This window comes from Daldinia childiae (genome assembly GCF_008694065.1).
Source record: "Daldinia childiae strain JS-1345 chromosome Unknown Scaffold8, whole genome shotgun sequence".
Taxonomy (NCBI): Eukaryota; Fungi; Ascomycota; class Sordariomycetes; order Xylariales; family Hypoxylaceae; genus Daldinia; species Daldinia childiae.
This window is the reverse complement of record NW_022984649.1, coordinates 426780-454494: the sequence shown is the minus strand read 5'-3', so window position 1 is coordinate 454494 and position 27715 is coordinate 426780. Positions and strand designations below refer to the sequence as shown.

The 27715-nt window shown below is 44.3% G+C and overlaps 7 protein-coding genes across 9 annotated transcripts; 4 read left to right on the top strand and 3 right to left on the bottom strand.

The window, feature by feature from the left end:
- Nucleotides 1–1386: 1386 nt before the first annotated feature.
- GL218_06905 (putative serine/threonine-protein kinase fhkC) lies at nucleotides 1387–3690 on the top strand (the record flags this gene model as incomplete). Its single annotated transcript, XM_033583641.1, has 5 exons — nucleotides 1387–1425; nucleotides 1484–2066; nucleotides 2137–2729; nucleotides 2781–3150; nucleotides 3212–3690. 5 exons carry the CDS (start codon nucleotides 1387–1389, stop codon nucleotides 3688–3690), a joined length of 2064 nt encoding a protein of 687 aa, XP_033433181.1.
- A 662-nt stretch (nucleotides 3691–4352) lies between these two features.
- On the top strand, nucleotides 4353–11003 carry GL218_06904 (uncharacterized protein; the record flags this gene model as incomplete). The annotated part of the gene is made up of 4 exons (XM_033583640.1): nucleotides 4353–5676; nucleotides 9606–10000; nucleotides 10049–10909; nucleotides 10971–11003. 4 exons carry the CDS (start codon nucleotides 4353–4355, stop codon nucleotides 11001–11003), a joined length of 2613 nt encoding a protein of 870 aa, XP_033433182.1.
- Nucleotides 11004–11252: 249 nt separating this feature from the next.
- GL218_06903 (uncharacterized protein) lies at nucleotides 11253–12102 on the bottom strand (the record flags this gene model as incomplete). The annotated part of the gene is made up of 2 exons (XM_033583639.1): nucleotides 11253–11977; nucleotides 12066–12102. The coding sequence occupies 2 exons, from the start codon at nucleotides 12100–12102 to the stop codon at nucleotides 11253–11255; spliced, it is 762 nt and encodes a 253-aa protein (XP_033433174.1).
- Nucleotides 12103–12772: 670 nt separating this feature from the next.
- Nucleotides 12773–14189, top strand: GL218_06902 (Peroxisomal coenzyme A diphosphatase 1, peroxisomal; the record flags this gene model as incomplete). 2 transcript variants are annotated; one of them, XM_033583637.1, is made up of 4 exons in its annotated part: nucleotides 12773–13042; nucleotides 13142–13307; nucleotides 13380–13430; nucleotides 13507–14189. In XM_033583637.1, 4 exons carry the CDS (start codon nucleotides 12773–12775, stop codon nucleotides 14187–14189), a joined length of 1170 nt encoding a protein of 389 aa, XP_033433175.1. The 2 variants fall into 2 exon arrangements, with proteins under 2 accessions (XP_033433175.1, XP_033433176.1); XM_033583638.1 differs by lacking the exon at nucleotides 12773–13042 and having other exon boundaries at nucleotides 13130–13307.
- Nucleotides 14190–14439: 250 nt separating this feature from the next.
- Nucleotides 14440–15454, bottom strand: GL218_06901 (Copper transport protein CTR2; the record flags this gene model as incomplete). Its single annotated transcript, XM_033583636.1, has 4 exons — nucleotides 14440–14557; nucleotides 14624–14780; nucleotides 15003–15186; nucleotides 15359–15454. The coding sequence occupies 4 exons, from the start codon at nucleotides 15452–15454 to the stop codon at nucleotides 14440–14442; spliced, it is 555 nt and encodes a 184-aa protein (XP_033433177.1).
- A 2836-nt stretch (nucleotides 15455–18290) lies between these two features.
- GL218_06900 (3-hydroxyanthranilate 3,4-dioxygenase) lies at nucleotides 18291–18958 on the top strand (the record flags this gene model as incomplete). The annotated part of the gene is made up of 3 exons (XM_033583635.1): nucleotides 18291–18322; nucleotides 18374–18449; nucleotides 18524–18958. The coding sequence occupies 3 exons, from the start codon at nucleotides 18291–18293 to the stop codon at nucleotides 18956–18958; spliced, it is 543 nt and encodes a 180-aa protein (XP_033433178.1).
- A 6501-nt stretch (nucleotides 18959–25459) lies between these two features.
- Nucleotides 25460–26700, bottom strand: GL218_06899 (uncharacterized protein; the record flags this gene model as incomplete). 2 transcript variants are annotated; one of them, XM_033583633.1, is made up of 3 exons in its annotated part: nucleotides 25460–25921; nucleotides 25971–26299; nucleotides 26355–26700. In XM_033583633.1, 3 exons carry the CDS (start codon nucleotides 26698–26700, stop codon nucleotides 25460–25462), a joined length of 1137 nt encoding a protein of 378 aa, XP_033432823.1. The 2 variants fall into 2 exon arrangements, with proteins under 2 accessions (XP_033432823.1, XP_033432824.1); XM_033583634.1 differs by lacking the exons at nucleotides 25460–25921; nucleotides 25971–26299 and having other exon boundaries at nucleotides 26317–26700.
- Between the last annotated feature and the right edge of the window lie 1015 nt (nucleotides 26701–27715).

Genomic DNA, 27715 nt, shown 5'->3' with positions numbered 1-27715 from the left:
TAGAAGTACAACAAGGTGTAACCCGTCCATTAATCCGTACCTACATATTTGACCTATGGTATAGTGTGTAGAATACCTTACTTTTAGCACCTAGTATCGAAACTTGGAAATTTCAGAAAATGTGTATTACTCTACCTTTATAGGGTTAATGAATCTCGTGGATAGCGTAAGACATGTGAGGCGCTGCAGGTGGCTTTTACGAATAATCACCTGAAACTAAGGCGTGTCGGAGTGTCGAGAGCAAGACCACGCATGACCAATACTAAGCCTCACATGAAGAAAAGTTGCTACTTTCTTTCTAATTGCATAGAAAGTCGAGTAAGCACCTATTATTCATAATGATCATCTCACACGCAGCTATTCGGAACTTTAGGTATATCCAATTACTTTGTGAGACCATAGATGCAGAGACATCAGATCTCGTACATGTAGGTGCCTGTCAATTAGGTAAGACAGTAAGGCTCAACATAGGTTAGGTACGTTGAGATATAGGTACAGAGTCGTACAAGAAAGGGCGGATATCTTGAATGACGAAATTTAAGAGCGCAAGACTTGAGAGGTGGAAGAGGTGGGGCCGGTATGTACCTAGGTACACGTTGCACAGCCCTACCAGCAAGCTTGGACAGAATGAGGGAGCTTCCCCACTTACCGATAATAGCAGCAGTATCTAGCAGCAGGCGCTCATTGAGTTTAGGTAAGGAACCTGGGGATGACCTTGCCCATTATCAGCTGTTTAATCTCACAGTTTCAATATTTTATTATTTCGGATTTTCTATAGGAAATCACGGATAGATAACTATTGGCATATGACTACCGTAAACCTACTAACTAACTATTTTAAGTTTTTATACTTTCTTTTCCCGCACAATCGCAGCTGGACAATTATTCGTTATGACTCAACATATTCGGTGAAATACTCCGTACATATAACAAGGGTATACAACTATACAACTATACAAGGGTGATAGAGTTCGCAAGTTCTCCCCTGGACTTTCCCTGGTTTTTCTGTTGGTGCTCAGCCGCTAGTCCCGTGTTCGCATTGGACCGTGGGACCGTCCCTTATTATGAATTATCCATCGTACCCATCTGTACCCATTGTATCCATTATAATGTCAATCTAACTCGGAATCTTGCGAGTTGGGGATTCTTTTATACCAATAAGCTTTTTCATCTTCGCCAACCCGTCATAACAAATTTTTACTTCAACTCATCTAGGCTCATTTCTTTCGCTGGGTATTTAAGGCAGCATTCTACAGCCCCCCTGTTATATATTATAGAGCTAGACGTAACTAGTAACTAGTTGTGCCCGTCTTTTTTTTTCTTCTTTATTCTCCCTTGGTTGGTCGCAATCGAATTTTAGTACATCCTCGCTCAAGGCAGCCAACCATGGCTCCACGCGAGAAGAGTCAGTTGAAACGGGGAAGGGTACTTCAATCTACCCTTGATTTGTTCGCGTTTCCTTTCGGCTAATAGTATCTTGTAGGATTCTCCTCCTTCTAAGGCCGACAATGATATTTCAAAGAAGCCTCGTCGATCCGGTCGATTGTCGCAGAAGACAGAAAATACCGAGCAGCTAAAAACGCCAGTCATCACCAACAAGCAGAAGCTACCCTCACCCGTCACTCATCAAGGTGATAGCGATGATTTGTATAAGGAATCAACAGCCGAGCCCCCGGATGGACGACCTAGTCAGGTCACGCACCGTACTCCCGAAGAAACCTTCTCTCAAATTCAAAGATTATCGTCTCCTCCGCAAGACACACAAGCTTTTCCGACTTCCCAATATGTTGATGGAAACGCCGCTCTCTCTGACGAGGTTGAGGATGAGGAGAAAGAAGGTGTATGGGGATACCTCTTCCCGCTGGACCCCAAACACGGAGGCAGATGTGTCGTCTTGAAAAAACGGTCCAGCTGTCAACTGCCCAATGATGTTTCGGGTATACTGGCAAAGGAACAGTCTGATGCAACCGACGCCAGCGCCCTAAAACAGGAAGAAAGTTTCGAGAAGTCTAAGATCAAGGGTGTACCGTCTGGTGGATATCTGATTGGGCGACATCCTGAGTGTGGTGAGTTCATTCTTCTCTTTTTGTCGTCCTAAGTTTTACTATCACCTGGATATGTGTTGACTTCCGCTAGATATCATTGTGGATGATCCAATTGTTTCTAACCGTCACTGCTTAATATTCACCGAGAACAAGGGTGATGATACAGTTGCTATTCTCGAGGACATGTCGAGTAATGGAACTTTTGTGAACGAGGCCATCGTCGGAAGAAATCAGCGCCGTGAGCTACAGGAGCAGGATGAGATTGCGGTGATGGACAAGGCTCGATTTATCTTTCGCTACCCACGAACTCGGGCTTCCAGTGCCTTTTTACAGCAATACACGCTCCTCGACCGCTTGGGCAAGGGCCATTTTGCCGAAGTATATCTGTGCGTAGAGAAATCTACTGGCCAAAGATATGCTGTAAAGGTCTTCACAAAAAACCCTGGTATGGATGAGAGGTCGAAGACGGATGGTCTACAGCAGGAAATTGCAGTATTGATGGGAGTTAGCCATCCTAACGTCCTATGTCTAAAAGATACTTTCAACGAGAAGAATGCTGTATATCTGGTACTCGAGCTTGCACCCGAAGGGGAACTGTTCAATCACATCGTAATGAAGCAGAAGTTAAGCGAGTCTGAAACAAGGAAACTGTTCATTCAGTTATTCCAGGGTATCAAGTACTTGGTATAGCTTCCGTCTTCTCTTTCCCCTTGGCATGGCTAACAATTGAAATAGCATGATAGGAATATTGTCCATCGAGATGTGAAGCCGGAGAATATCTTACTAGTCGATAAGGATCTTCACGTTAAACTTGCCGATTTTGGTCTGGCCAAGATCATCGGTGAGGAGTCCTTTACGACCACTCTATGTGGTACGCCAAGTTACGTTGCGCCAGAAATATTAGCAGAAGGAAGGCATAGGAAATACACCAAGGCCGTCGACATTTGGTCGCTTGGAGTCGTGCTGTATATATGTCTGTGCGGTTTCCCCCCCTTCTCAGACGAACTCTACAGCCGCGATTTCCCGTATACGCTTTCGCAGCAGATTAAGAGCGGACGATTCGACTATCCTTCTCCATACTGGGATTCAGTGGGAGATCCGGCATGTAAGTCCTTGAATTTATGGTATCTTGCTCGTTGAGTCTTGTAACTAATTGTAAATATCAGTGGACCTCATTGATCACATGCTAGTTGTTGAACCTGAGAAGCGCTTTACAGTTGACCAGTGCCTTACGCACCCGTGGATAACGCAGAAGGCGCTAGGTGTTAATGATAGTACCGATGGGCTCGTGGCCGGGATTGGGGGCCTTGAAATGCAACGAAGAGGCGCGGTCCGAGAGCGGACGCTACTTAGTTCTATCAACTCGGTGCAAGTCACCAACAAGATCCCTCCAACCCCCGATTCTAAGAAGGGCCCTGTGAAGGTCTTTGCGAAGAATCCTGCTGCTGAGCAAAACGACGCGCCTCCGAAAGAACCCAGACCCGCAGACCAGCGAGGCACGAAGGAATTTATGGAAATGGGTGGCAAAGGCGATCAGGAATTATTCAGTAACGACGGGGCGAGTTTTTATTCTAAACCTGAAGCTGCCGCCGCGAAGGGTAATAAGGCAACAGGGAAGGGCAAGGCAAAGGGTAATGGGAAATAATTGTACACGATGGAATTTGGGGTAATGCGACCCTGGGCGAAGTATTGCTGAAGTTGCCTAGCGGATCTATTAGACGTTTAGTCTGAGGGCGATGCATTGCAGGAGCGTCTACAGTCTCGACCTTGTTAATATTCATATGCATGGCTAGTCCGAAGGTTGGTTCTCTGTATGTCACTTAAGGGGGTGTTCATGTTTTGAAGGTGTATGGATCTGGAGTCTATGGACGATGGTTCATTCATGAAAATGGGCGAGGGGATTTCTTGCAGTTTGCATCACATATGGTCTACCACATGGGTACCGGATATATAATAATACATGCTGCTCGACCTGAGCGCTATGACAATTGATCAAAATTATTCTTGGAAGCCAGTCTTCAAGCAAGAACATCAGAAATATAACATTATAGGCAACATTGCCACGTTTCATAGGCATTGAACGTGGCTCTCGAGTTATCTATCTTTGTTCTGCCCCAACGGACAAAGCAGTCGGTATTCGCGTCACCGAACTGATCCGGACGCATGCCTCGAGACTCCAACTCGGGATCCTTTGTTCAGCTATAGCAGCGAAATATGGGATGTCTAGCTGTTGAGGAGTGTAGGTTTCCTTGCTACTTTCGGGTCGCTCGAAAAAAGTATAGTTACCTACATATCAAATGTTGTGAGATGGCTTCAGACGATAGCACAAGCAATCAAGACAACGATAATGACCAAGTGGAAATGGACTGGAAGATTGGAAAACAGCAGCAGTATCCGCCGCCGGCAGACATACCAGAATATGTGAAAAAAGCCCTTCCTCCGCGGCCAAATCCTGGTTCTTCGTCTATTTATTCTTTACCAATCGAGAGTGCTCAACAGGAATACATTCCAAATAATCAACATGAACAAAATCGTCCCCATGTCAATTCAAGTGCTCCCAATGAAGTCGGAACGACCGTGGTGCAGCCACTTCAGCTAATGGCATCCTCCTCATCATGTTCAGAGAAAGAACCCGAAATAGTAGCGCCGCAACCAAGATATCCAGCCCATATGATTCTGGAGACGAGCGAAGCCGATGATATTGTTATCAGCCCCGTCTCAGTGCCTTTATCTGGGATCAAGAACCTCCAGCAGTACGAGGTCTCGCCGATCTCACCTAACGAGTCTACATGTAGCCTACACTCAGGAGTTTCTTCAAGTGCGAGTCATAACTCCTCCTCAGGAGAGGAGATATATATTAGTCGACAGCCATTCTTATATGAGAAGCATCCTATTGTATATCCATCGGCAGATCTACTTCCTACGTTGGATATAAATATTTTGAACCCAAAGCACCCGTTCCAATACCAGCAGATCAACCTCCGGTATAGTGACCCGGGTAGCCCTATAAGTGGCACTGTAATACATCCTCCAACCTCATTCCCGTCCGATCCTAACCTTAGGCTTTCACGCCACCTCGATGATGAAAATCAGGGGTACCCACCGACCATCAATACTGAGCCACTATCACCGGCCGACTTGGAGAATAACCTTAACAGCCAGTCGCAAACTCCCACCGGGACAACAATCAGCCCCAAAGTCGCGTTCTCCAAGACCATAAACGGATTCTCGACACGGTCGCGGGCCAACAGCAAGAGGGCGGCCCACGCACCGCCACCCTTGAAACTAAGCGAACGTCCGCTGGTAGACAGCTACATCAAGACGCCGTTCCCAGGGGCAGAGCCCGTGCAGCGACAAGATAGCTCGGGGTCTACGCGCCAGAGGCAGAATCCAGCGGAGCAGAAAGCCAAAGAAGAAGAACAGAACAGCATCTCTCGGAAACGGAACCGGGTGTCTACTCTTCCCGCGTTCGTGTTCGCGAAGTCGTTGAGACAGAGCGGTGGCGAGACGCGGGGGAAGGAGAAGGAGAAGGAGAAGGAGAAGGAGAAGGAGAAGGAGAAGGAGAAGGAGAAGACTTCGTCGGGCCCGACGGTGAAGAGTCTCTTGTCGAGGGCGAAGTCGTTTAGGATAGGTAGGGGGTTGGGGCTTGGGTTTGGGATTGGTTCGGAGGAGGCGAGGAAGGAGAAGAGGAGGGAGGAGATGAAGAGGCAGATTCGGATTGGTGAGCCGAGGTCGTGATATGTCGGAGTAAAAGGGGGTTGGCTATATAGCTCGGAGGTCCTTGTGGATGAGGGTAGCACTATTTCTAGTGCGGGTTGAAAAGGCTTATGAGATTAAAAGTAGATGAATAGCGAGCTCATATAATCCACCTTGCAGCTCATTCGCGGGCGTTATTGCAACTCATAATTGGTGTTCGCGGTTGTCTATCATATCACTTGGGTATATTGCTTAGACATGCCCCGTAACCCTAAATCAACACTCGAGGAATCTACTTTTGAGTCTAATAAGAAATGCGACGTGAAGTATAGACTATTCGTCTTGATCTCTAAGGATGAATAGAACGAACTGATGACATACATAGTAGGTACCCAGAAAATATGCCCCGGATTTACTTCCTTCGACTATACAAGGAGACCTGCCTTTTAAAACACGACGACCGAGATTACTTCTAATTCAGAGGGCCAAATTATAACCATACAGGGTCATGTTATCCTCATATCATTATACTTAATGCGCCTTGTGGTTTTCATACGATAATGATGGGCAATACTGGTGCAGATACGCCTCAGATTACTGAACTCATACGCTCGTTTAGTAACGATCTTACGCAAAGAGAAAGCGGTGATATATCCTAGCGGGGAAAATAGCATCCGATAAGCAGAAAGAGGAATGTCCAGCTAAACTTCGAGATCAGTGGAACATGTTCCTAATCGAAGGCCGTGAGTTGGCCCTTGGGTATATTATAGTCAAAGCCTTCATTACAACCCCTTTGTTGCTGAAATAGTCTTAGTTTGGTTCTAGATGAAGAAGTTCTTCTGTTAGACCAGAGTCGTCGTCTTTACAATACATGGAAAATCTTTTGTAAGAGACTGACGACCGAACAATAAAAACAGTTATCAAATGAAAAGCCGAATTTGGAACTTCTGCACAAATCCATTGCGAAAGCATCGGCATCGTGGCAAGCTAATCGGAATAGTACAAGACTTGGGAGAGCCAAACGTATTTTTGCACGGCTCTGTGAAACATATTCATCCCATAGCAACTTGGTATCGATTGTTCCTACAGACGACAAATACGTCTCCCTCTTCACCGGATCCCTATCCGCAATTGCACAGGTATATTGCAACATATGTTACGCGAACTATATTCACTAGCTTATACATTCTGTAGGCTATGGTGAATCATGAGAACCTTGCTGATGGCGTAGCTACTACCCTTGAGGAACTTAGCGATGATATGGGCTACTGGAATAAGCTCATCGAGCAACACGGAGATGGTGTAGTGAATCGATGCTATATCATAGAGCCCTATGTAATCGTTTTGGAGTTCCTGACAGAAATATTCACTGAATGGTCGAAATCATCATGGAAAAGGTCTGATTCACTTCTTAAAGTACACATCATATTGATCATTTATAACCATTATAAATACCCCTACCCGAAAACAGGAAAATTTAAATTATAGGTACCTACCCGAGAAAGTTACTAAGATGATACATGGAACAGATTCGTAAATGCTTTTGACGAGAAGGCCTTTCAAAAGATTTTTAGCGAAAGAGAATATTCAGAGTCTCCTCACCCATAGTACGTATAGTTTACCAGATAAGACATATTTGGGACAGCTATTACCCTCACGTTACGAATCTCTCAGCACATCGCCAGCAACCGACCCAAATACCATAACCCGCCCACATTCAACTCTAAGAGAGACAATGGATTTAGGAAACTTAAGCAGATCCACTAGTCAAGACGAAAGTTTCCCTCGTTCCCATTATTACAGCCGCAGGGAAATTCTACACCTTCTCGCTCCAATCTTGAACCGATACCAAAGCGATATGCAGAGTGTCATGGATATCACTTCAACAGCGTTAAACATATCAATCGATAATAATGTTGGGACGCGGATTGAAAACTGGACTACATGTTCTCATCCAGATTCAATTTGGATCCAAGGTCCTCATGCGGTGTCACATCCAAGTCAAAACATGCTGACGGCCATATGTCTTGTCGCACTATCCAACCGCAATGAGATTCCATGCGTATCCTACTTCTGCTCCCTGAGAATCTCCGCTGCTAGGGGCTCATCAGTACCCTCCTGCCGAAAGATGTTATTAGATATGGTTAAGTCTATCATTGTACAGCTCATCCTATTAATACCCGAGGAGATTTTCACCGAGGTTGATTTCTCTCCTTCACGTTTTGAGATGTTGACTAGTCCTGGGATGGATGTTAACGCTGCGCTGGCCTTATTACGAGATATTCGCGAGTTTACTCCGCCTTATCTACATTTCGTTGTTGAAGGATCCCAGGAGCTCGAGGACCGAGGTGATATACGCCATACACAAAATCTCCGACGCACACTTTATGAACTCACGAAGTCCTCGAAACCGGTAGCACCAGGTATACCTGCTGAAACTCAGGAATCAGAAGTAACCAGGGTTATTAAAACATGCTTTACAAGTGAAGGTTATGTGGACGTGCTCGCTTATCTGGTAGAGAGTGGTTATGTCGATAAAGTGGAATACGCAGAAGAAGCAGATCATTAAGCTGCTGGGGAAACTAGCACTATGAGATGGGAATAAGGTTGATGTTATAGGATATAATATAACTCTCTTTGAATTTAAAAGCATCTAATACAGATAGAAAAGTATCATTGTTTTGGGAATTCCTATACTATACTATGCGCCCTTATTAAAATTGAAATATAAGGTACCTATTTAAGGCAACTGGAAGCTTCTACTTGATACATGTCTACTTAGGTACGTAGGTAAGTAAAGTAGTATCTCTTTCTTGGATGTTGCGGTAAAGATATATGAATACGCCTATCATCTATCTGAGACATTATCATAAGGCTGAGAGAAGATTTCGGAAACCTAAGGCACCCGGATACTGTGTAATGCGTGGTCTCGCATAGCCGCATATGCACCAGGGGTAGCATCGGCTCTATAAATAGGCACCTAAGGTTAGGTAGATACCCAATGTCAAGATACAGATGTAGTACTTAGCTCACTTACCCGACCTAAGGTAACAAACTGTTGCTAAGCTCTTTCGATAATAACACTTTCTAGTCTCTGTATTAGTTCTCTTTAACTAATACTCTTCATCATGCCTAAAAACCGAGAAAGTCGTAAGGCTAACCAAACATCCAAGTTTTCACATTTATTACACTTTATTCAAGGAGGTGACGATGATGGCGAAAATCACCACTGGAGCAATAAGCAGCAAGAAGAGGCGTTTGCAAACACTCCGATTTTCACTACAGCCGTGGAAAAATTTGTTCACTCAACCTACCAAGTCTCATCATCATACTTAGCTGCTTCTGCTTCGAGTGATACATCCTCTGCCTCAATCTACACCGCCTTCTCCTCCTTATCTAATAATCCGACCTCGGAACTCGTTCCCCAATATGGCCTAATTGGTATTCGACAAGATTCTGCAGACGCAAATATCTCGGCAGAGGATCGCCTCGTTTTGGCAAATATGAATGTTCCATGGTCGGCCTTCATATGCGGATCTCAGGGCGCAGGAAAAAGTCACACGTTGTCCTGTCTGTTGGAGAATGCGCTTATTTCAAATAATGCGGCCGGTCACCTTCCTTACCCCTTGGCTGGGATGGTCATGCATTATGATAAATATACTAGCTACTCCTCAACACAGGTGTGCGAGGCAGCATACCTATGCTCTTCGGGAATACCTGTGACAATACTAGTATCTCCTTCTAACATTTGGGCTATGCGAAACCTGTATAGCAACCTTCCTGGGGTAAATGTTAAGGTGCTACCTTTTTATCTAAACGAGGACCAGCTTGATATCTCAAGAATGCTAAAGCTGATGGCCATAGACCCAGCAGCCAAGGATACGCCTCTCTACATGGAGGTGGTGATGAACCTAGCCCGAGAAATGGCGATGGAGGGTCCAGGTGTCTTTACTTACTCGAGATTCTGTGAGCGCCTTTCGAAGATTAAATGGGTAAAAGGTCAAGAGGCACCCTTAAAACTGCGCCTACAACTTCTGGACACCTTTATAGCTCCGCCATCAACAACAACTACCAAGAGGCCAGCCCGAGCCCAGGAGGATATCTGGGCTTTCGAACCGGGCTCATTAACCATCGTCGATCTTAGCGATCCTTTTCTTAGTTCTGACGACGCGTGCTCGCTATTTACCATTTGCCTCTCGATCTTCCTTGAAGAGAGAAATAAATGCGGACGTATCGTGGCGCTAGATGAAGCACATAAGGTAAACCCCACTCCATGCCCGTGGGTTATGGAAACTAACTAGAAGTAGTTCCTCAGTCAGGCTGGTGAGGCGAAGATTCTGACTGGCGACTTGCTTTCTATAATCCGACAACAGAGACATACCGGCACACGAGTGTTAGTAGCAACACAGGAACCCACGCTCTCTCCAGAGCTAATAGATTTATCGAACGTAACCTTTGTCCATCGATTTCTCTCGCCGAGCTGGTACGAAACGCTTAAAAAACATCTTGCCGGTGCGAAGGAGCAAAACCCGGGCGATGCAAGCGTACTTTTCGACAAAATCATCTCCTTGCAAACGGGAGAAGCATTACTTTTCTGCCCAACAGCGCAGATAGATATTTCCAAGAACACCAACAGGAGCAAGCAAGTAAAGAACCTTGGAAATGGCTATGTTAAGATCAAAATTCGTAAGCGCTTGACTGTGGACGGTGGCAAAAGCATTATGGCTACCGATGCTCTAGCTGAAGCACTTGAACGTACTAAAATCGACAATATTTTGATGGGAGATACCGTTCCGAAATTGCAAACCGATAAAAACGGCTCCGCGAAAGCTGTCGAGATCTTAGGTTCAGGCGTGGAGCCGAATAACACAAACGAAAGCGTACCTGACGACGCCCTCAAGACACCATCTATGACGGCGGAGCCGGCTGCGAATACTGGTACGACTATAACCAAGGCGCCGTCAGGAGGCCAAATGAAGAAGGAACTAAAGCGTCAAGCTCAAGAGATGTTCAAGGATGGTTCTTGGACTTCATTCAAGGATTTAACTAAGAGCCAGAGGACTCAGCTTTTCTCTAGCGTCGACGCTACTTTCCAACTTCCGCCCGGCACATCTATAAAGAATAAAAGTTTAAAGACCTTCTTCTATATCGCATTAGACGAAATCATGGTAAATATTGCAGTCTTGTTGTATTATTGTAGAGTGTCAATTACTAACCTATGTTTCTTAGGCCAAGTTAAAAGAATCCGAGGATAAGAAGTGAAGCGTAACAGTCGACGCACTAAGTCATCTATTGTGCTAAAGACCTGCTTGTACAGGATAGATTATATTATACACATTAAATGTATAGTAAGGTTATTTTGCGTTGGAGCAAAGGCAATGAACTGGGATATAACAGACACACTCAGGGGTAGCCCGTTCTACGCCAAGAAATTAGTCTCAATTTGCCCCCTATTTATGCTATAATCGACTATGGGATTATATAGCACCTGAATATGAATGTCTACTTAGATTAAAATGGAGAGACACCATATACACCCAATACTTTCCCGACGTAACTGTCCTTCTCTCCTTTGACAACGGTAGCAACTCGTTCGCCCCCTTGCCAAGGTTCGGCGGCATTCCTTTCTCGAAGTGAAGCGGGATTGCCAGTGAAGTTAGTAGCGCACAGTCCCGGATCTGCTCCAAACACTAGGAAGCCCTCTGGCTTCAGTCGAGCATAGTACATAACCATCAGCATATTCAAGGCTGCTTTGCTCGTGCGATACTCTACTGCCCCTGGATTGTAATAAGGCGAGGTGGGGTCCGAGGCATGTGTGATGGAGCCCGTACTCGAACTAACAAAGATGAGACGAGGCGATTTGTGAATGGCCTTACGAAGTAGATCCAGGAAGGCTTCTGTTACGCTCAGGGCACCAACGACGTTTGTTTCTAGGACATGTCGGAAGACCTCGCGTGTGGGAGGACTGACCATTGACACGATCCCAGCATTGTTAACGAGTACATCAAGTCTCCCATACTCGGCAGCGACACGTTCAGCTGCGGCGTCGACTGATTGATCGTCCGTTACGTCAATTTGAGTCGAAGACGTTGTGCCCTTAACCCCCTCGGTGGCCTGGATCTCCTGTGCGGCAACCTCTCCTTTCGAAGCGTCTCGGCTCCCTAGAATAACGTGATAATCTCGGGATGAAAGAACCAAATTCTTTGCCGTTTCGTAACCCACACCCTGGTTACCACCTGTGTATATAAGCTTAGTTTTCTGGGTGAATAATATTGTATAGAAGGGTGAAGGTAACAGTAAGTTAACTGTAGGCAATGTGCGTACCTGTTATAAGAACTATAATCTTGTCTTGAGAAGTCATTTCGTTACCTGTTCTGACGCTATAGATAGAAATAGCTTTCTGGGAGAAGTTGGGTTTGGATCATAGACTATGCTGATTACCTAGGGTGCTGCGAATCTCTTATATACATCTCTTACGACTATTTCAGTAATATGAAAACTCCTTATACGGGTTTAAAGAACCGGTCGGAGATAGCTGGGCATGGAACTTAAGTCCACAAGGGGAATATATTACGAGTTAACCAGGTTATAAGACTTATTGGATACGATCTAGAAGTATGTTCCTTACTCTGGTTTATTTCATAGAGGTCCTGTGTTTATATGTAGGAATCAAATAAATATAACTATTTGGATTGAATAACTAATTGTCTTTGGGTTATGATCTTGCTTGCATAAAACCTGTTGTCTTACCCCTTTCCCAACCTTAAAGTCCGTCGATCTGTATAATAGCATAATCTCATCAGGTTCATCAGCCCCTAATTTTAAGAATACTACTATAGTGAGGTCTTAACTATAAGGGGTTAAATACATCTAAACGCAGATACATACCTCTATGTACCTGATGCCTGTGGGGTACCCCGCGGACGCTACGTCAAGCCGATCCACTTTAGACAGCAAGCACCTAAATTAAAAACTGGGAAGGTAGGAGCCGATCCCGAAAACGGTGACTTACACATCTTCTCCTTCTCAAAATGAGCGCTACAAACGGCATCTCCGGTACGGCCAAGAGAGACGATTCACCTCCCCTCACGGAGCTCGAAACGGCCGAGATCTTACAGAGCATCCGAAACTCCACTACTAGACCCTCGACCTCTTTACCTGCTGATCTCTCCCTCTCGCTCGACTTACACCGCCAGCATCAACACCAACACCAACACCAACAACCGCCGTCCGAATCCCCCGATCTAGCTTCCTACTATTGGGATGCGTCGACGATGGCCCCGCTAAATAAAATCTCGGCGGTTAGTATAGCTACAATCTAAGCACCCATTCTCCAGTAGCGGGGTGAGAGAAAACGTAGGGGACAAAAAATGATTCAATTCATGCTCATGCGCTCAAAGGCTGCCATTGCGCGTCTGCGCGCTTATAAGCCCCCGCCGTTTCCGACCTGGGACCATCTTCCTGTAAGCCGACGTGCCGCAGTGCTGATCCTGCTATTCGCGGACCGCAGAGGTGACCTAAGAGTCGTGATCACGATGCGGGCTACAAGTTTGCGCAACTTCTCCGGTACGACAGCATGCGAATCCCTCTCTAAGAGATGAAGTAATTTGGATCTGATACGTATTGGTATTTGAATAGGTCACGCAGCTTTTCCCGGTGGGAAAGCAGATTCATTATTAGAGTCGCCCTGTAAGTATCGAGACAATAACTGTTAACTAAACCTAAAAAGGACTCTAAGAATTAATGCGTTTCCTCCTATTTATAGATCAAATAGCTCGCCGCGAAGCGTGGGAAGAAATCGGTCTTCCCATGGACGACGCCAAGATCCCGAAGCCCTTTCGAATAGAGCCGCTCTGCTGTCTACCATGTAGTCTCGCGAAGACCGAAATGGCTGTACGTCCGTGTGTAGCGTTCCTACATGCCGACGACGTACCCGGAAAACCTAAAGCTATGGTAGACGAGAGTATGATACCCCGGCTAGATGCGAAGGAGGTAGCGGCAGTCTTTAGCGGTCCGTTCCACAATTTCTTGAAAGCAAAGGACGAGCCGCACGAAGGAGAAACGATACCCCTTGGTGATTGGTACGACGGGTACTGGCATCACTGGCACGATAAACCGTGGAGAGTGCATAACTTCCACGTGCCAGTAAATAACCAAAAGGTTACAAAACCAAAGGTTCGAGATGGCGGGCAAGCCGTGCTGGCTGACGTGCTAGAAGAGGAGGAAGATGCGTTGCAGCGTTTCCTAGTATGGGGTCTCACGGCACGAATGTTGGTTGATGCCGCAAGAATTGCTTATGAGGAAGAGCCCGAGTTCGAGCATAATTCTCACTACGGCGACGAAGAAATCATAACTTTTCTAGACGACGCGGGCCGCCTCCCAGACAAGAAGAGAAAGGAAGTAGGACAAGATGCTATCAAAGACGAGGTTAAGGATGCGAAGATGTAGACGGACGGAATATGCTGTCCTTGCATTATTGTAGATTCATAATGGGCTCAAGCCGCCTGTATCTGTAATTACCAACCGCTGGCAAAATCTTATGACGCATCTAACACACTCGATCAACGCCCTCTAGTTATGGGAGAGCTCTAAATCACTCTAAATGGCTTCTTCCCACTTCTAGCTATCCGCCCACCCGCCCGTACGTATAATACTAGTAGTGTAACGCCAGTAACCTAGGTACTAGGCTATCTCGCGTCTAATGACAGGCGGTCTCTTTTACAGCTTTTGTATGCGAACCAAAGAAATAGTATCCGAGGCCAGCTCCAATAGCAACGGAAAACATGACGAAGCCATTGTAGGTCATAAAGAGTAACCTGTTTGTTGATAGCAGATTATTAGTATTGAGATTATTCAGGACTTAAAGTAGATTTCTCACTCACATAATCATAAAGGCGTAAAAGTTCTGTACGGCGTATAGCACCGCCTTAAAAACATGGGCCTGTCGCCCAATCGCATCGGCCTGGCTGCTTCGTCCTACCCCAAGTAATGTCGCGCTCTCAGTATTTGATTCGACTTGATCGTTCGCGATAGCAACATCTTAGCCCAGGATTTCCCCAAAGGCGTGCCAACAAAATGAAATTGTATTTGCATAGGTACACGGATCGTCGGATGCAGCAGCAGCAGCGCAGATCGTATCACGTTCCTATAGTTATACGACAGGCGCCGACTGCTGCTAATCCGGGACGATGGGGAGGGAGGCGGGTGTAGGAGAAGTCTGGATCGGGAAACTGTAGAGGGGATGATGGAGGCTGTACTCACTGGGTGCAGCGTCCTGCTTGGCAGCTATCGCGGATTCGTAGCGTCGGATGCCCTCGCGGAGAGCTTCGTAACCGGCGCTGATAGCAATAATGGCTAGCAAGCTGAAAACTAGCGAAGCCGTACCGCGAATGTGCCATTGGCGGAATACGATGCAGAGGTTGCTTGTATCCCATGTAAAGAGCATCTGTTCGAATTGGAACGCCAGAAGCTGAAAGTTAGCCTACATTTTCTCAAAGATCTCTCTCGGTTCGACGACACCCAATAGAAAAGGTGACAGAACCAAAATGGATGTTGGTGGCGCAACTCGAGCCGTAGTGCATAAGGCTAGAGAACGCTCTAAGCATGTAGGTACTGACATTCATGTTGCACATCGGCATGCCACCGTGTCCACCATCTCCATGGCCCATATCGCCATGGTCCATGTGTCCGTGATCCATATGCGAATGGTCCATTGGTGAGGTTACGGAAGTGGAACTCTCGAAAGGGTCGGGTATAAACGGGATTAGGAAGATGATAGAATGATAGCTAGGAGCTAAGAAAGATGAAATAAAACAGATATAAAAAAGATCAATTCAAATGGCACTTCTTCGATGTTTAAATCTTTGGAAACTTGCTTAAACGTGCTCACTTGTAGGTGACAAACGTGACGATGGTGTCAGATGGGATGGTTTGATAGGTCGTTTCTAAACGGCCCAAACAACTTTAGAGCTTCTGTAACTTGGTACTACGCCTAGATTAGGTAAAGCGCTAATGCATGCAGCCTTTAGTTAGGGTACTCTAATGCATGTACCTAATGTATGCATAAATCAATTATGCATTATGTAGATTTCATCCCTTTATCTACGGAGTATTTACTCTAACTAATAGGGGCTATGGACTTTACTTCTTCATCTCCCATATCATCTACAGGTCTCCGATCGTTCTTCTTAATAGACTTCCATTCCATTCCACAAGCAGCTACGAAGGCAACGGCAGCTAATGCTACTGCAGAATAGAAAACCCTCGTCAAAGCATAGTTATATTCTTCAAGAACAACACTGAGATACTTATCATCTACAACTTGCCTAAGATCGGTAGCACCTAGGTTGAGAATAGTTTTGGGATTTAAATTCGGTACTCTATCCGATAATCCCTTTACTAACTGTGATGTTAGAATATTCTGGGCAACCGACAACCATATGGTGCCCCCTATGATCTGAGAAAAGATAAGCACTACGGCTCCAGTCGGCACATCGATGCTCGCAAGGACATTCTGTGCAGCTGTATGTGATTGCTGGATACCCAAGCCGGCTCCCGCACCGATTGCGATCTGAAAGCCGATCCAGTGAGCTGCGGGTGATGTGACCCGCAATGTGGTGGTGAGCGCAGCGCCGACTAAGAGAAGAGCAGCGCCTAGGATCATAAAGGGAGTATAATATCCAGAACGTGCAACGCCAAAACCAGCAACGAATGAGAAAAGCACTGTACCCAAGGTAGTAGGTAGAATTCGCGTGCCAGAGCTGAATGCTGTCACGCCCTGGATAGCTTGAAACCAGATTGGAAACTAATCTCTTGTCAGTCTTCAAGTTCAGCTAGTCTATCTCTACAACTAGATGTAGGTGTACCAACATAATATTGAAAAATATTGAGAGCTCCGCCTGCGCAGAAAACGTAAATGGCACTACAAGCCACACTGCGCTGTCTTATAATCCGAGGAGGCACTGTAGCGCTCTCCTGCTTCCAGTATTGAACGAAAACAAACCCCATCAAAGCTACACCCCCAACGACAATTAGGACAATAGGCCGGGCGCTAGCCCATGGGTAGACGGAACCGCCCCATTGAAGGGCAGTCAGCAGACACACAACAGCGGGTATCATTAAGCTGGTACCCAGAAGGTCCATCTGTTTAACCTTCTCACGCCATGCACTAGATGCTGGTTCTTTCTGTGGGGGATGGAGGAATAGCATCATAGCCAGGATGGCACTCCCGCCAAGAGGAAGATTGATGTAAAAACACCACCGCCATGTCGCCTTGGTAGTGAAAGCACCGCCCAGAAGAGGTGCAACCACCGATGCAATGCCGTACATGCCACTATACGAACTGACAAAGAGTGGCCTCCTTTCCAGAGGAAGAGATGCTGCGAGGATACTAAAAAAATATGAATGCGGGGAACTGAAGACCAGGTCCAAGTGAAGTCTTACATGATAAATCCAGCATTAATACCAGCACTACCCAAACCCGCACAAGCTCGACCGACTATGAAGGCTATTGAAGTAGGTGCTACGGCACAGAGCAAAGAGCCAAGCTCAAAAATGGCAATGGAGGTAAGGAATACATTCTTTATGGAATAAAACAAAAATAGTTTTCCGTATATAAGTTGAAATGCCGCAAATGTCATGAAACTAGCGGCGGTAAGTATGAAGAGCTCGTAGGTTGGTGCAAGATGGCATACTATGCTGATCCATACCAACCGACGTCGTTGATCGACTTGAACTCATCGGTAATTCTAGGGGTAGCTGTCGTGATGATTGTCTCGTCCTAGTAGAATAAGTATGCGTCTAGGAGACGGTAAAACGTCTGATATTATCAATCAATCAATCTATCACTCACCAGAGCACACAGGAAGACTGATATGGCTAAAGAAGCGATAATTGCCGCTAGTTTAATGCCTTGAGGGTAAGATTGGTTGAGGTCGTCTGTAGAATCTTGCGCTATGACCTCTATTTGGCCATTGCAGTCGAGTTTCTCGGATTCCACCGGCTGTATCCCTCGTGTACTCATCTCGAGAATAGTTAATAGGAGGAAGATAAGAAATATATTCTTGCCAACATTTTGAGATGTTACCCTGAAGTATGAACACCAAAGAGATAAGAAGTACCTAACCTTAAATACCTACCTCCTATGATAAATATGAATCCCTACAAATACTCCGGGCGTGTTTATATACAGATCCATGTTAAATCCGAATCTGATAAGGATGTTATCGGCATAAAGCGTTCGATGGTGGGGTCATAGAATCTCTAGTAACTCTCTTTCAATCCTTACGTTATAAGAAACGGAAACTCGCGGGAGAATAGAGTGAGAGTTGATAACATAAGTCCCTATCGGTTCTAATGACTAATTGTCATCTTGAATGTTTGGGACAGTTTAAATCCGACGGTTCCGTGTGGTGAAAATCAGCATGAAAAAAGGCCAAGGAAAGAATCGCAACCTCTTAAGTCCAGCGACATAAACCCTCATAGGCAGAAGAGGAAATATCCATAGTCAATATCCCTCGTCTTAGACAACCAAGATTTTAACCAACCAAGATGCTCTCCACGCCAGTAAATCTCCCAAAGTGGTAAGCCAACAAGGTTCTCATGTGGTCTTGGCTCGACTAATAATAGCTAAGGCTTGAGGAGAACGCCCATCTCCTAAAACCACCCGTCAATAATTACTGTGTCTACAACGAAGATTTCACAGTCATGGTGAGCAAAGCCATTTATCAAACCTTAGAATTAACTCTACGGTTATAAGCTAATCTAATCCACGTACTTACTAGATTGTTGGTGGTCCCAACGCCCGGACCGACTACCATATCAATCAGACCCCAGAATGGTTCTACCAGTACAAGGGAGCCATGATGTTGAAGGTCGTTGACGATGGCAAATTCAGAGATATTATAATTCATGAGGGAGATATGTTTCTCTTGCCGGGTAATACACCTCATAACCCGGTGCGCTTTGCCGATACCATTGGCGTGGTACTTGAGCAGAAGAGACCCCAGGATACCATTGACCGTATGCGTTGGTACTGTCAGGAATGCAGTGAGATCGTCCATGAGGCTGCTTTCCACTGCACAGACCTTGGAACTCAGATCAAGGCTGCTATTGAAAAGTTCATGTCGAGCGAGGAGACTCGGAAATGTGGAAAATGCGGCGAGATAGCCAATTCTGTGCCCAAGCCTGGAACCATCGTCGACCCTAACTTAGGGTAAGGATTCACTTCATGTACTTGAGCTTTATAAATCCAATAATACATGTGTCCAAGCGTGTCAATGCCCCTCTTGAACAAAGTTCTATCACATGTCGCAACTACTCAGTACCCACGGACTTATAATGATGTTTAACTCAGAAGACTCATAAGCTAAAAGGGCACGTAGGCAAAGTGTATATATTTAAATATCTTTCACCCCCTTAACCAGGAACCTCGACTCTCCTAAGATATACAGCTACGAGATTTGCGATAGAACCAAGCGATTCGAACGATAACTATGAATAGTGCGCCGAGTGCTGTTCGACGAAGATATCTACGAAGGTCTTGTCTGGAGCAACGAATACGCTTGCCACCGCTCTTTTTATAAAAATTCAAGGTTTCAAATCGCTACTATAAATCATTGCAACTATGTCAAACACCGAGACTTCGGAATTATTACCAATTCGCAGAACCCATAGAAGCGCGAGTGCAGTCGTACAACCCCCTATACCATCAAATCTCGTCGCTATTCCTGGGAAATTCTCACTACTGGCGTCGCTACCAAGGGAACTTCATCTTCAAGTCATATCTTTCCTAGACCTCAACAGCGTAATTTGCCTTCGACGGACGGCCCGGCACTATTACCACCACTTCACACGCGACAACATTATATACTACTTTAGCGTAGATGGACAGCCTACTCCTGAGTTGCTTTGTTGCTGCATTAATTGCTTTCGACAATTCGACTACATCTTAATTTTCGATGAGGTGCGCTGGCCGAGCTCATGGAGCTCAATGTGCTCCCGATGCTTTCGTGTGGAGCGAAGTCCGGCCTACGATAGCAGAAACAAGCATACACAAATCATCTTTGCGTATGGGGAACATGGCCATGTCTGCTTCCACTGCGGCTGGCCCGTACATTGGGAACGAATGCACCGACCTTGTTACGAACGTGCAAAAGCTTCGTTTGACCATTTCATCCACATGAAGTGGCAGGACGTGTTAAACGTTATGATACTCATTCCGATTCTAACCGTTATATCCCATAGGATTCTGCCTACATCTGTTCTTTCCCCAGGATTCATGTTCTTTCAGGCTATACCTCCAGTGGTAGGTTTCTTTACATACGTCTTGCGCATATACGTGGCCACGGCTCGCTATGATAGGGGCTAACCTTCTATAGGTTGAAATTTACTCACACCTTCATAGTATGAAGAAAATTGTAGAAGAACTTAGTTACCGGAATTCGGAGCTCTTCTGGTATCCCCATTTTCTTATGGGCCCTATATTAGTTCTCCTTTGGTTGCCGTTAGTGATGCGAATCCTATATGGAGCGCTAATTAATTGGAACAACAAGCACGAGGTGGAAGGTAGTGCAGTTCTGGCCTGTTATTTCTTACTTAGACTGTAAGCTATTGTCACAACTTTATTATAGTATGTTTTTATGGTTATTTGTGCTAACATGCTGCCGCAGTTTGATACATGTTATGAAGACCATAGGTATAGCTATCTGGGCTTCAGGATACGATACTAGAAGCTGGTCTCTTCCACGATTACCATTCACACAAAAGCTCCGCTATATTTTTTATTCGTGGTTGGTAACATGGTGGACAATAAAGAAGCCATCGTAGTGAATGTCAAAGAGAAGATAGGTAATAGTCCATACACGCGCATGCGGGCGTATATTGGATTAGATACCTTTACTCAGTATTAACCTAATTTCTCACATAGTATTGGAAATAATACTTAAGAGATATATATATTAAGTAATCAATAAAATCATCGTATAACTCCAACCCTAGGTAGTCAAGCTCGCATCTTAATAAGTGGCCACCCCCTAGAATAACTCAAAGATCTACGGCGTATAGGCCCATAAGCAATAAAAAAAGATGCCTACTCGACGTACCGAAATAGTACAAATGATAGAAAATACATGTCCGACCAACCAGCAGGAAATTCCCACTCAAGTAGAATACATTATCTTAAGGCAAACCATAGGGGTCAGGCAAAATGTAGTATTCCGTGGTTAAAGGATAAGAGGTCTCCACAACCCTCTCAGCGCGGCCGGTATTTACCATATCGCTAAGCGGACCTATGTTGCCAGTACTCGCGAAGCATGCCCTAACAATCTTTGCCACTGTATAGTCCCCAGCTCGTACATTCGATGCCAGCTCTGGCCTGTGTTTCGAAAGTTCAAGAAGTGTACGACGGAGGTTTTGTCTTTGCCTTTCATCAGTTGTGCTGTCGACCTTCTCGAGCCCTTCGACAATACAGTTTAGATAATGCGGAGCGAACACTCGTATATCTCTCAGTAACGAAAGCGCAGTGCTAATACCTACTGTAGGATCGGTTAGCTGTAGGAATCTTTCGGTAGACAGATCCATATCTGTGTACACTTCATCGGGTAGGAATACGACAAGCTGTAAAATGATACATTTCACCATATCCAACAGCATCTCGCCTTTAGAGGGCTCCGGTTGGTGGTTGAGTGTTGACAGCCTAAGGGAGTAAAAGTAGAATACGTTTGGCATAAGTGCATTGTCAGATGCCACCTTGGCATATATAGCTTCCAGCGTGTTTCGACTAATAGGAGTCCGCAACCCATTCCAGGAACCTTGGATCCAGATCGTATCTTCACTGAAAGAATGAGTCCAGCTGTTGATTCGCGTTATAACATGGCTCTGAATTAACGGCTCCAAAGACGTGGTCTCTCGAATATACACATAAGTGCTATATTGATGGGAATATTCAGTTTGGATCGGACTGAGAGCCTGTAGGATATCCTCACGGACATACCAATTATAGTTGGAGAGATCGAATGCCTCCATTTGAATTGGATGTAGGCGGTTGATATTTTTTTTATAGGTTTGTTGTCGACAAGTCGTGAAGGGGTGTACAACGTGAAGATAATATTCGTTCGGGATATATCTTAGCGGAATAGTGGATGCTATTACGGTATCTGTCAAATGAATTTACGATAGCGACATGCACTCACCAGCCTCTGGAAAACCTTGTGTTTAAATGCCTTTTCAGCTCTGCTTTCATGTATCACAGTAATGACTATCTCAGGTACTTACTCAGAATTGCCCCTTTAATCCGTGTAGGTAGATAGCTGTTACATGTGTCAAGAGGTGGAACTAAACAGCATGGATACAACCTCGCTGTTTCGCAAAGAGTTCTAACTATTTAAGAGGCTCTAAGTCCATACATACCTCTAAGCCTGTTCTATGTTCTAGATGTCTCATCTAGAATCCTGACAATATGATTAATAGAGAGTCAGGCAGTTTAGTATGTGGATTACATCTTTGCCGTGGTTATTCTAATCATCTGAAGAAAATCCCAGTCACCAATTTGGAATAAAACTCTTGGGACTTTCATCATCAAACTATAGGACCATCCCTAGGATGATGGATGACTACCTACTCAGTACAAACATGATTACTCGACTTTTTAGAGTAATAGCTAGGTACCTAACACAACCAGTAAGCACCTCATCGTATATCTAAGAGAAATATCGGTCATTACATACGTGTATATGTAACATGGAAACACCGCTCACTTTCTCAAAGCTGAATCATTAATACAACTCAGAGCTTAAATATTACAAGTTCTCGAGGACTTAACAACGATCACGTACCATCATGTTCGAGCTTTTCCTACTTGTAACGGTCACGCTGTTAGTATCGTGTCTCTACGTAAGGCTAAGATATTGGCGCTTCACACAATATGCGTATATCCCACAGTTGTCAAATCACCTTTTCTGGGGACATCTCAATGTCTTTGGTGAATTTATGTATCGTGGAATCCTCGACCCCCACCCAGGTATGGTATAAGATGAGTTTGCCTGGGAAACCCCTGCTTCAAATGGATGAATTCGCACTCTCAACCATTATTCCCATTTCTAATAGCGGGAAGATTTCTGACAACTAGCTTGACAAAATCTTCGAAGAGATGTGGGAACTATAGGACGCCCTCCTGTAATGCTTGTAGATTTGCGGCCCATTAACCCCCCAATGGTTCTTTTACCCAGCCATGATGTCGCCGAGCAGATATCGAAGCCTATCAAGCTTTTCCCTCTGAGCGTGCCTAAGTCGCCAACTTGGACCTATATAACTCCTCTCATAGGTTCAACATTAATCTTAGGTAGAGAGATGAGTTTAAATATCTTGAACGATAGGAATATCTAACCAGCATTTTTAGGGTCATGACTGAAAGAATATTCGCAAAAGATATAATCCAGGGTTCACGACTCAACACCTGTGGAGCCTCTTCCCCCTTTTACTCAAGAAAATGGAGCCATTCTGGAACTACCTGGATCAACTCATAGTATCAGGGGAACAATTCTCCCTCGAGGCACTTATATCTACCTTAACCTTCGATGTCATTGGTGCTGCTGTACTAGCAGTAGACCTACATGCTCAGCATATAGATCCTTCTAAGCAAGGCGAACTAATCCATTTGTTCAGGCAATTTGTCCAGACGTATAACGATGATAAAAATAATCTCCCATGGTGGATCGCCCCTTTTACGGGGTTGAACCGAAATCAGTCAGCTGAGCGCATCGATATACTGATCAAGACTATAATACAACAGAAGTATACTGAGTTGAAAGAAGAGGCAGGCGGAAACAGATGGCAGAGCATCGTCGCGCTGGGTTTACGAGAATCTGAAGCATTGACGCCCAGCTTTTATCGGAAACGTCAGATTAAGTACGCAGTTTTCTATTTGCAGGCCACGACACAAACACCAGCGCGCTGCAATGGGCTTTCTACGAGTTGAGCCGCACGCCCCGCGCACTCAAGGCTGTACGAGACGAACTTGACGACGTTCTTGGACCCGAGCCAGACCCTCGAATAATATGTGCTACGTTTGCACAAAATGGAGATAGCCTCTTATCGCGCATATATTATATCTATGCTGTCATCAGAGAAACACTCCGCCTACACCTGCCTGCTGGTACCGTTCGAATGATAGAGCCTGGGATAGGCTTTACAATTCGTGCATCTACTGGTGAGGAGTACTACCTCGACGGTATTATAATGTATTCGTGCCAGAGCATTATCCAGCGGGATTCAGATGTTTATGGAGATACTGCGGATGACTGGGCGCCTGAGCGATGGCTCGACGAGAAAGTCAATAGCATCCCTCCCAGTGCATGGAGGCCATTTGAGAGAGGGCAGCGAGCTTGTATCGGTTCGGAACTCGCGAATCTCGAATCACGCGTTATAATTGCCATAGTGGCTCGTAAATATGAGTTTATCAGGACAGGCTCGGGTGAAAGCGTCCTGGATTAGAAGGGTCTTCCTTTGTTAAGTGAAAAGGGGCAATACAAATCCAAATCAGAATTATATAACGTGAGTTAGATTTCCACTCCACTATAACACATAGTTCCGTATTTTACATATCTATATGGATTTAGACACGGCGGATGACATCTCAGCTGGTAGATGGAACAGTAATGAAAGTTAGATTAGGTACTAGACTTTAAATATATATACGTACATCCTTTCGGGCTCTTATAAACCTACATAGCACCCATGTATTCGTCACTCAATCTTATATTAATGTGGTGTTAAGATCGTTCGTTCAGTATACTAGGCTAGGCACCTCCTATGAAGAGGGGCAAGCAGTTATATTAGGAATATAACGGTTGGTTAAATGCCTGTGATGCGTAATACGATTCATGTTCCAGGTCAACAACTAGAGTGGTAGTAGCTATATATATGCCGAAAATCAATCTAGAACTTGTTTGTATAGGTAAAGATGACCCGACGAATGTATAACAAAAGCCACAAAAGACACATCCTAAGAACTATGACGGGATAATCATAGCACATGTACAGTTTCAAATATTAGTAGATGTGTACTGTAACTACTACTGAGACGTCACGATGAGCTTGTAGTTATACTAATAGTATGATGTGGAATAGCTTCATATTTTACGGGATAACATTATTGTTCTCTTACTTTTCCCTTACACTGTCGTGTATAAAAGACATGGAAGAGCCTGTCGCACTGGCCTATAATGACTACAAAGGCATGGTCTTGCGTAGGTGCGAAGAAAAACGGTGATAAGGAAGCTGGGTTGCATAGGTAACAATAGATAAAATTACAAGACTTCCAAGACTGATTGCGTACCATTCTGAGACCTCCAGATCCTATGATCGAAGACCTGGAAAATTTCATAATGGAATTGATGCAGGGGTATCCAAAAGATGTGTGACAAACCTATACTTCAGTACATGTATAGTCGCGACTGTGTAGTCTTCATTTTAAGAGTTCATCTTCTAGTGAATCTAGGATTTGGACGAGTGAGCTGCAACTCCTTATACATATATAAACAATATATGATTTCTAAGGCTGCCAGCATTGCAACCTTCCCTCAGAAACCCCCCACTCTAAAAAAAAAATCTCATCCTAAGCTACAGCTTCCTAGCTACACCATGTTAGACCACTGTTGTGACACACTGCCAGAATTTTATTATTATTAGCTACCACTTATTGCTTAACTACCTACTTAAGTTCAGACAGAAGAGGGTTTCTCGCTGATGGCAAGAGATATGAACCGATCTAGCGGAGTAGATCCATCCGCTTGCACTCCTTTTTCTTCCATATCACGGTATATTTTATCGATATAATCACCGGCTGCTGATAAATGGAGGATATGGGCAATAGCACGGTGGAGAGCTAGCAGTCGAGGTGACGGAGGTTCTATTGTTCGTTCGGGAGTAAGATAAAGCTCACGGGTAATAGGAAATGCTGCTCGCCGGACCAAGTATCCGGGATAGAATGTTTTGATCGTATAAGTATGATCTCTGTTGGCAACGTGCTCAAAGTAAACCTGGAAATCACAGAATGACCGATGGTGATGAGCAGTAAGTGTAATAGCGTTACGTGGCCGGTCAATTTCAGGACCTTGAATTAGTTCCGCAACACCCACATCAAACATATTGAGGATCGCAAGTGCAGATTGTTTAGAATGATCCTAAAGGAAAAGTTTAGTTAAAGATACCGTCCGAGGAGAAGATACATACTAGTTCGCCTCCCTTATTGACTTTCGTGAGGGAGTGTGGCAGGATGTGGGCCACTTCCAGAAATTCCGGGTCATCTGGATCATTTTCTAGCAAGTTCCCTTCATCGTCTCGAGCGCCGCCAGGAGTATTACGGCGTTTCCATGCTTCGGCATGGTCAAATTTTCGCGATATTACACAACGATGACGGTCACGGATAAGACAGTCTCTCCGAAGAACTGACAATCGGGGACCGGTTCCAACATACTGTTGTCCGCCCTGTCCTTGTGCTTCTTGGACTGCAGAATGCAAGGCTGGGGAAGGCTGCGGGGTCTTCTTGGTAGAAGCTTTCACTAGGAGGTATTAGCAACTAAGCGGTGTAGCAGCTAAGTTGTAGCGAGGCTTTACCAGGCAAAAAGAAATTGTTGAAAAGATAATCCCCAAAGTCGAAGAATTTCGAGCGGATGTCTTCGAAATTGATAGGTTCATTTCCATCAATCCGAAGATCGACGGCTTGGAAGAAAGCGTGCAAGAAGTAATCCCTAGATTCTTGAGAAAGCGAATACGTATAGGTATAACGAATAAGCCGAGGACGGCTAAAGTCTCCCTGAGGTATCCCGGTGTCGAAGTGCTCACAAATGCTGTGGAGTCTACGGCTAGCATGGTCGCGCAGCTCCGTCTCCAAGGGTGGTTCCGGAGAAAAGTTGATGATGCCTTCAAGTGATGATTGGTGGCGGAGAAGAGGCGGTATCATTTTGCCTTATTCGAGTTTGAAAGAAATGTGCGTGGTGAAAAGAGGCGATGATAACAACAACGAGCACGTAAATGCCCGAGTTTACGAGGGATATTGTCTTAGGGTCTGGTTTACGAAGTAGGAAGTTCGTCTGTGCGCGAATTTTAGGCATTTTTATTAGGTACATCCCTAAAATAAGTGGAATTTTCCAAAGTCCCCACTTTTATCTTTTCTTAAAATACGTATCTTTTTACTTCCGAATCCCTAGGTGCCGAGCCTTTTTTTTGGGTATTAAAAGTAAGGGTTTCGAAGGTGTTATAGGTTAGGGCTTCGGGCCTTTTTCTTAGGTAACAAGTTCTCCTTTTAGGTGCCGAGCCGTGGGTGAAAATATCAAAAGTGAGTATATCGAGGTTAAAGTACCGAGCCTTTTTCTTGGGTGCCGAATCCTCTTTCAAAATATTCAATATATTTAACTTATTTTAATGTGCTAAAACTAGAGATTTAAGGAGCGGCGGGTTTCGCCCGCCTCCGTTTCCCGCCACAAAACCCATGGTTTATGTATTTATATTTATGGGTTATAAAAAAAGCGTTTTTCGAATTTTAATTTTAGCCGTTATTTAACATTTTAACTATATTTGATATACATTTTAAAGATTTAATAAAATTATATTAACAATAATATAATAAATAATAATAACGTTTAAAATATTTTTTATTTTAATTATTTAAAATTAATTTTTTATTTTTGTTATTTTTTTATTTTTTTTTATATATTTATATAATATTACGTTATAATATCGTAGGTTTTAACGTTTAAATAACTTTAAAACGTTATATTTACGCGTTTATATTTATACGTTTATATTTATACATTTATATTTACGCATTTATATTTACAACCATTTATAATTATATTTAAAATATTTTATATTTTAATTATTTAAAGTTAATTTTTTATTTTTATTACTTTTTTATTTTTTTTATATATTTATATAATATTACATTATAATATTATAAGTTTTAACGTTTATTATAA